The sequence below is a fragment of the Pterocles gutturalis genome, unplaced genomic scaffold (genome assembly GCF_000699245.1).
Source record: "Pterocles gutturalis isolate BGI_N339 unplaced genomic scaffold, ASM69924v1 scaffold44907, whole genome shotgun sequence".
NCBI classification, from domain to species: domain Eukaryota; kingdom Metazoa; phylum Chordata; class Aves; order Pterocliformes; family Pteroclidae; genus Pterocles; species Pterocles gutturalis.
The window spans coordinates 23325-31983 of NW_010114415.1; the positions used below are offsets into that span (position 1 = coordinate 23325).

At 38.7% G+C, this 8659-nt stretch overlaps 1 protein-coding gene across 1 annotated transcript; it reads right to left on the reverse strand.

Annotated features, from left to right (window-relative positions):
- Window positions 1-1448: 1448 nt before the first annotated feature.
- CFAP36 (cilia and flagella associated protein 36) lies at window positions 1449-8319 on the reverse strand (the record flags this gene model as incomplete). The annotated part of the gene is made up of 4 exons (XM_010074809.1): window positions 1449-1535; window positions 2938-3093; window positions 3514-3683; window positions 8193-8319. Coding segments are annotated over 4 exons (540 nt in total), but the record flags the coding sequence as incomplete, so codon positions are not given.
- Window positions 8320-8659: the final 340 nt, after the last annotated feature.

Sequence of the window (8659 nt, forward strand, 5' to 3'; positions counted from 1 at the left end):
TAATACTTAGCTGCAGTCTCATCGCCATGTGCTCGCTCTCCTGCTGACGATAATCTGGTTTTCTTCCTGATGAATCTTTTCTCTCCATCAGTAACGATGATTAACTTCCTCGAGCGCTATACATGCTACTCAAGCAGCAGAGTTACGCAGTATGAGGCTGAAAGATTGCATCACCTGGTCTGTGGACCCGAGTTGTCCCAAGTCTCTTTAACAGCTACCCAAAACAAGTTCTCTCAGGGTCTCTGACTGAAGCATGTTAGTCCTTCCTCAGTGTTCTCCACCACCCCAGCTCTTCACTGAAGTACTATCAGGAGCTTTAAAAATACATTCAGACCAATATGAGGGTGTTTTGTTTTTTTTTACAGCAAAAACAAGAATGTAATGAATTTTTATAGATACTAGAAAAAGACTCTGTAAAGTGGCATTAGATGTCCCCAAAACAAAACAAATCCCTGTAGCAAGTGACATGTGGCACTTTTGTCTTGGGCTGTTGCCCCCCAGCTGCTGTTTCCCAGTCTGACCTGGTGGGCACTGCTTGGGTTCTGCCTTCGGCAGCCGTGTTCCCATGCCTGGGGTACTTCCACAGAACATCTGCCAACATGTATCAGTTATAAATGCTATTTTAATAAAAAGTTACATGAAACTTGAATGGGTTGGGTTGTTTCTTTTAATGCGAGTTACTGTTGCAGTCAGCTATGTAATGACATCCTGTGAGCAACTTTTACTGCTGTCAAAGCCAAACCAGTAAACAAGATTTGAAAATATTTCTACTTTGAAACTGAATTGCTCATGACAGCCCTAGCTTTTACTTTGCAACTGTGAAGCAATTATTTTTACTTAAAGTTGCATTTATAGCAAAATTGGACCTAAGGGCTGGTAAACTGCCTCAAAAATATGTGAAACTACATCATCCAGAGTTAACATGTAAATGTCTTGACTCCAAGCTGCCTTGTCTTTCTAAAAAATAAGAGGGGCAGAGTTGCACTTCTTGTGAAATTACTTTATTACATTGCACAGCTGAAAACCAGTAATTTGTTTATAATAGTCTAATAAAAGGAACACAGTTCTATAATTTTAAAAATAAGTTACAGTTTCTAACTCATTCAGAACTGTTCCCATAGGAATTATTTTAACAGAGCTCAATATCTGCTTTTGTTCTATACAATATCAAGTGGCCGAGGCCCGTAGTTCAAAACATCTGTATGCTGGCCTCACCGTGAGCATGGTCCAGTGAGAGTCAGTGATTTTCCAGCATTCTGGAAAATAAGTGGGTTTAGTGTACATCAGTGTAATTTTGAATATTTATATATAAAGCACTGAGTTGCTTGTCTGATAGTTCTATAAAACTAAGTGTAATATTGTAAAATAAATCCATTAACTTATTATTTATGTAAGTTATTCTAGAAAACATGCTTATGTTCTTGGGTTCTGCAATTAGCTTGTTAAAATTACCGCTTATTAATAACTTCTTCTTTTAGTTTTTCTGCAAGCATTTTCCTCTTCTGTAGTAATCTTTGCTTCTCTTCTGACATCTCCTAAAAACAAAGTGAAAAACACTGCAATAAACTGCATGGCGTTCCTGGTGGGCACCCTGACTCCTACCGCTTCAGTATTATTATTCAATTTCTGGAGAAGTGGATTCCAGGATGCAGAGAACTGGCTCTTTGCCTCAATTTGCCTTTTTTTCCACTGCACTGTACCAATCTTTTTATGAGGACTACCCTCAAATTCAACAGGTGCTGCTTAGTAGTTTTGGAAGTTCCCCAGTCAACAGTATTTTGGGCACATTCTGAGCATAATAAAATGCTCAACAACTCTGAAAAATACCTGGCAAGAGAAGGTCTGTGGTCTTAAGGGGGTGCTATGTAAAGAGTAACCTCTTTTTTTTAAAAAAAAAAACATATCAGTTATCACATTGTTTTGTGTGGGTTTTAAGGTCTTCTACTAGTTTCCTCACTCATGTTGAAAGTTGTCAAGCATTTCTTTTCAAATAAATGTAGCTCAGACCTATTTGTGCATTAAGTCACATACAACAATGATTAACAGAAAAAAGTTTGGTTTTCATCCTGATAAAGCCCTCTGTGGTGGTAGGACTTTATCCTGTCATAGGCTTCTGGTTTTTTATTCTTTCCCTGATAGGATTTACTCCTTTTTTTCCCAAACTAGATTTTCTGTCATCCCCGTGGTGCACAGATTTTTGTGGGTTTTTGCACATGTTTTAAGTCACAGAATGTATCGGTTAGTTCACCATCTTCATGCATGTCTGAACAGAGAACAGCCTTCAGACAAAAAAAAAAAAGACCTTGAAGAATGGGCTAACTGCCAGGTGTACCTCTTCCAATAATGCCCCATTCCTGTTCTGTCCTGTGCTTCCATCCCTCCCACAGACTTCTTTTTTCTATTGGAGGCAACTGGATAGATGACAGCAGCATCCATCCTTCAGAGTGCCCTGTCTTTCTAAACTGTATCATTGTGTTGCTTCTATTCCAGCAGCTGTTGGATAGATATGATTTCTTCATTTGAAATAGGCACAAAGCTCTCAGAAGAGATCAAAAGAACAGAGCAAATTTGTTACCTCTGTAAAGCAAGACTTTGCAAAAGAAAAGGTTTTTCCCATTACAGCTGGGAGAAAAAAAATCCCGGGGATTTAAGGCAGCCCAAACAGTGGGTCACAGATTAGGAGAAAAACAGCATTTTAGCTGTTCATAAACTTAATAATGAGGATTTGATGATCCTGAAGCTTCATAATGTGAACTTACTTAACCACTGAAACTTCTAACCTGTAGGCTTCTGCAAAAACAGTAACTTGAAAACACTTCCTCTCTACTTCCCCCACTTGCTGCTTTTATCCAGCTACAATATTCAGCAACAACATTTACATCTTCACTGAAACAATCTGTTTTTTATAAAGTGGTCAGGATGGTTAAAATCCGTCACCTCTTTAGGAGATGATTCATCTTCCTTCTGGTCAGTGTTCGTTGGTAACAGTACATTATTTCTTGACTCCTTCTTTGTAGCCATCAGCATATCTCGTTTTTTCTTTAGGTAGTCCTCTCGCTGCTTCAGCTGCTGTTCTTCGAGTTCTGATAAATTCTGGAATTTTTGAAATTTTGAAATTAATTTTTGGTACACACGTTATGTATTTGTGAGATAAAGGCATTTACATCATTTTTGACTCCAAAATTAATAGCTGAAGAAAAAAACCCAAGCTGAAGTTTCAAGCCAGAGCCGTCTACTAAGAAGTTATCACAGGACAAAGGCCAAGTGCTGAATTCTATTCTAAAACTAGAATGATGATCTGAACTTTATCCAAATTGAAACACTGAATACCATAAATTGCATGCTGGTATTTAAAAAAAAAAAAAAACAAAACCAAACCCACCTGACTACAATAATAGAAAAAATATATTTAAATGTAGTATTATCTTAAATATATATTCTAAATGTCATACCATCTTTTTGCATTCTAGTTCTATGTTTGGGGGGTTTGTTGTTTGCTCGCTTTAAACTTACAGGTCCTTTCATCCCAGCTTTTTGCGCTGAGTTTTCTGAACATTTTCCAGCTGACCTTTTCTTAATGTCTTCTTTCCGTTTGGTACAAGATGGCTGAGGTGAGCTGTCTGTTCCTTTTTGTAGTGGGCATACTGGTTTTAAGTCTTCCTTCCCAGATTTCCGAGATTCCTCTGAACAGCAATTTTACATAGAAAACAGTTAGAATAGAAATATATCAAATAAAAAAAAAAAAAAATCTGTGTTTCTTCCAATAGCCCGATCTCTCTTCTGATGAAATGGAAAACTTAAGGGGAAAAATGTGATTTATTTTTTTTTAATAAAACTTCTTTCAAAAACCATAGATATTGTATTTGCACTATGAAACCAGTTAAATATTGCTTTATTCATAAGTAGCTCTACTGCAATTAATTAAAAATTATCATCAAATGCTTGGAATGTAATTTCACATTCAGTATTCCAACAGACAATTCATACTGAGATTGTATTTTCAATTTCTGGCTTGGCGAGCTGAGCCAGTAAACAGCAGTTTATGAGGTGCACTTCAGCCAAGTGTCCTGGTTCAGCTTTCAGCTTCAGAGAAAGGAATCAGGAAATACTGTATTAAAGTGAACTTGTACGGGAGAGGGGGGAAGTGAAGCTCAAGACGCATGAAGCATTACTCTGACACAGCTCGGTTACTCCTCTTCAGAGCTTGCCTTGCGCCACTGTGAGGATATATTGGGAACCCACCAGATTTCTGACACTGGCAGGGCTCAGAGCCCTGAATAAGGTAAGCTGCTGCTTCTACTATATTTTTTTTAAAAAATAAACTTTTGACTGTTCAAAATATGCCTGAATGTATCCATCTAGATGCATGAATACCGATAGTGAAATAGGAACTTTACTGTGTTCAGTCAGTTTGAGTCTATCTAGAATATCCAAGTTGATACACATAACTGAATGTAGCTAATTATAATCCTACAGTGCTGGACCATGGATTTTTGCTGTAATGTTGAGAAATAATTTGCATAAGTACTAAGGTCTCCTTTGTCTCTTACCAGACCACAGTAAGAGATGGCAAAGCTAGCTCCACTGAAGCCAGTCCAAGATGAATACCACTTAATTGTTCTTTAAGTTAGAGCAAGTAATTTAGCTCTTCACCATCGCTGCTTTCTTTACTACAGAAAATTATGAAATACGTAATTGTGAAAAGGTAGGGAGAAAGGCAACGGAGAGGAAACGTTATTCAAAGTACGGAAAACAAACCAGGACAGAAATTTAAAACAAAGGTCAAGTTGAAGAATTTCACCAAAATATGTCCACTGGAAGCCTTGATGCTCCTAAGAATATCTTTTGGTGACAGATGAAAGTTCTCAGAAGCACTGAGAGAGGTCAAAGTTAAAACTGCTAGAAAAAAATCCTCATACTGTAGCTGTATGATTAAAAAGCAGATGGGAAAAAAAAAAAACCAAACATACACACACTGCATGCCAAATGCCTATGCCATAACCAACATGCTGATTAAGGAAAGCTACTTACCAGGAAGTACTTCTTTGAAATGTGTTGTGTGTGTGTAAGTTTACACTGTTGCTGTCCGTATCGCAAACTCTCAAGCTGAAGGTTTTTGTGTCTTAGCAGTACCTGTAGGATGTGATCATAGGACCCTCAGTGTCACTTAACCCACGAACCTGAAAAGATACTGAAGAGAAGGGAAGGAGGGTGGACAGTGAACGTACAAATAGACAGCCCATCTCAAAGAATCACAGTTACTAGTGTGTAACATTTTTTCTTCTTTGAGAACTTGTCTATATGTACATTCACATGGTGGGTGACTAAGCAACGCTCTTTTCTATGCAGACAATTACTTCAGAATATTCTGAAAATACAAGCAGCCAGGACCGCTCCAGCAGATACTGCATCCTTCTTATCTGCATGATACATGCAGCTTGGTGCAAACTCGAGTGCAACTTTGGATGCAGCTGCCCTGCAGGTATCCAGAAAGAGAAGTGTTCTCCGAGAATGCTGAAAAGGTCGCTTGCACTCCGAGGTGTTGAGCATGACCCTTACTATGAAATTCCCCCTTCTGATCTCTCCATAGCACAACAGGTTGGGTGGTCAAACTACAGGAGGAATGGTTTTTCAAGCTCTATTTTGTAAACTCTTTGTAAGGGGCTCACCAAAGTGAAATTAAGAAAATTAAGGCAACTACCATTAAATCTGAATTCACTATACAGCAGAAAACTTTTAAGGGGTCCACAAACTTAAACCTTGGGTCTCAAGGTGAAGGGGAAATATCAAAAGATAATAAAAACACTGCATCTGAAGGAAGAGAAATGTATGTCAGACTGTAGGGAATGGAAAACAAAGAAGTTTTTCCTTTTCCTGACTCTGAGAACTTGTTCATGCAAGGGCTGTGTTGCCCAGGCAGCCGATACTCCCTAGGGATGGGAATATTGTCGAGAAAGGTGAGCTGTCCCATTCCTCCTCAGTAACGCAACCCTACGAGTGAGAACACGGAGCCAGGATCTGAGAACAGGTCTTGTGGGCTGTGAGGGTCACAGACTGACCGAGGTGAGAGAAGAGCAGCTCTTCTGCCAGGGGGGCACAAACTGTTAGTGAAAAGTTCTTGCTGTTTCCATTACCAGAGTTGTATGTGGCACCAAGAAGAAGGAAGTCAAGCAGAGATAACCATTTAGTTGGGAGCCCACATTTTGGAAGCAGGCAATAACAGACTGGTCTGGAGGCCAGTCCTCTGTTCTGTGTGAGAAAGGGGTCTGGAAGAAGATTATTCCCAGTACAGATTCTTCTTTATTTTTGCCACCACTACCCAAAATGACTTTTCTAAAAGGTGATATGAGAGGATAAACTCTGACAAACTTTCTCAGTAGCCTCGTTGGAAAGCTATGCTGCCACAAGATGCCAGTTCTAGAAGGATGAATATTTCCAAAGAGCTAAACTTTTGGTAGACCTGTCCCTTCTTTGGCACTTACAGAGCACAGGAACACTCAGCATCAGCTGAGCCTGCACTTGGACAGTGCAGAAGAAGGGCTACATTCAGTGCCAAGAAGTCTTTACTCCTGAGCTCCAGTATCTCTTGTCTTTCAAGCACAGGATTAAGTCCTGCAGACAGAATATTTGCTAGGAACGTGCCTTCCTCCTGAAACAGGAAGCCAGCCACTGCAGGATGGACATAGTTTAGTGGTGCCATTGCAAGGTGGCACCACTATGCAAAAATAAGAGAAGTAAAAGCAGGCTGGGAGAAGAGTGCAAGCATATCTGCAGGCCTTCTGCATGCTTCCGAGGGTGGAAGGGAGAGAAGAAGAGTTCACAAAAACGTAACAAAACCTCAGCAGAAGGCCAGAAGGGATAAAAGGGTAAAAAAAAAAAAAATCTTTAAAAGGTCAGTGACACAATTTATTCTTTTCAAGCTTCCTAATGTGACACTACTCAGTTTAAAAGAACAGAGGGTCCTATAACCACTTCATGTGCTGATTGCCATCAAATGAAAAAGCAAGGAGCAAGTATGCCCCAAAGGTACTGCCAAGGCTAAAAGCATCCAGCTAAAGTGTGTGATATGAAAGCTTCCAGTGTGAATGCATACTAAGACAAGTACTAGACATAGGAAAAATGCAACTAAAGACAGCACAGAGTATTATTTCCCAAAGTTGGAATTATATTCTTTGAAGTGACCATAGAATATTAAGTTACAAATTTTTCATAAACTTGTAGAGAACAAATCCCACCGAGATGCACCCTGTTTTTCAAGATCACCTATGTATACCTATATACATAGATATGTGTGTATATACATATGTACCTATAAGTGTGTATAAGTGTGTATGCGTGTATACACACATATATGCTGCTTATCACCTAAGAATTTTCCTGCTTTCCTAAACAGGTTGGCATCCTTGTGCGTTAGCTGCAACACAAACATACCAAGAGCATCTCCATCACAACCAGTGATTCCTTTTTTCCCCCTCCCTGTAAAAGCAGTGGCCATGCTCTCCAGTAAATAATCAGCTACCAAACAATTCAGACAATTTTCACTACATAACTTGGGTGAAGTTCAAGACTATTTAAAAGAGCTCTCCTTGGTATTGTAAATTGGTAAATGTCACAATCCCACTCAAAACCAAAAACGTCAAATTGAAAAGATTAAAATGAGTAACAAAAATCTGAACCAAAGGCAAAAAGATTCAGTTTGGTGGTCTGAAAATCCATCTTGAATGAATCTTAACAGTTTAAGGTTGGTTCCTTTAGAAATATTTGATTGCTATCAAGAAATGTTGTACAGTTACAAATTAAATTTATAATGGCCACACACAGGGAGGAAAAAAGCATAACTTTTAAAGTAAATTATCCATAGTTACTTAGAGTGAACATACTGTTCTGAATAGTAATGACAGCATATGCACAGTAAATGGGAAGATAAAAGACTGCTGTTAGACTCCTGTATTTCTCCTGCAATGGGACATGACTTATAACATCACTGAATAATAAAACAACTCATGTTGGAAGCCATTTCTGTAAGCCACCTAGTGCAAATACCCTGCTCAGAGCAGGGCTAACTTCAAAGCTAGGATGGTTTACTCACAGCCCTACCCAGCCAAGTAACATCTTGATATGAATGGTCTCTTCAATAATTTGAAAACAGTATTATACTGCACACTCAGCACTGTAATTTCCCATTAAATTACCTAACAAAATTTTTGGAGTTTCTTCAGAATCATCAGCTCCCTCAGTGGACTTCTTAACTTTTACAGCTTCTCTCAAATCTCCTGGAGAACCACAGCTAACATCTGGTGATTTCAGTTTATCATGTGCCTTAAATTAAAAAAACAAACAAAACCAAGCATTACATTTCCTGGCACTGTACTTCAGGCATTAAACTGTCAACCCAAAGAAAGCTCCTAAAAGACCTTCCAGTTACAGTTATGTTGTTTACACTACATACTGCATTGTCAAAGGGAACAAAAGCAAACTACTTGTCTTGGTTTACTAACAGGAAGCTTCTTACTGGCTTATAGTCATAAATCAGCATTTTAAATTTTAGTTCAAAACCTGTTCCCTAATCAACAATCAAAACTTAGAATGTTAGGTAAATTGGTATTTTGTTTCCCAGCTACAAATAGATAATGTAGGGGGGGTTTTGCCACACTTTGCA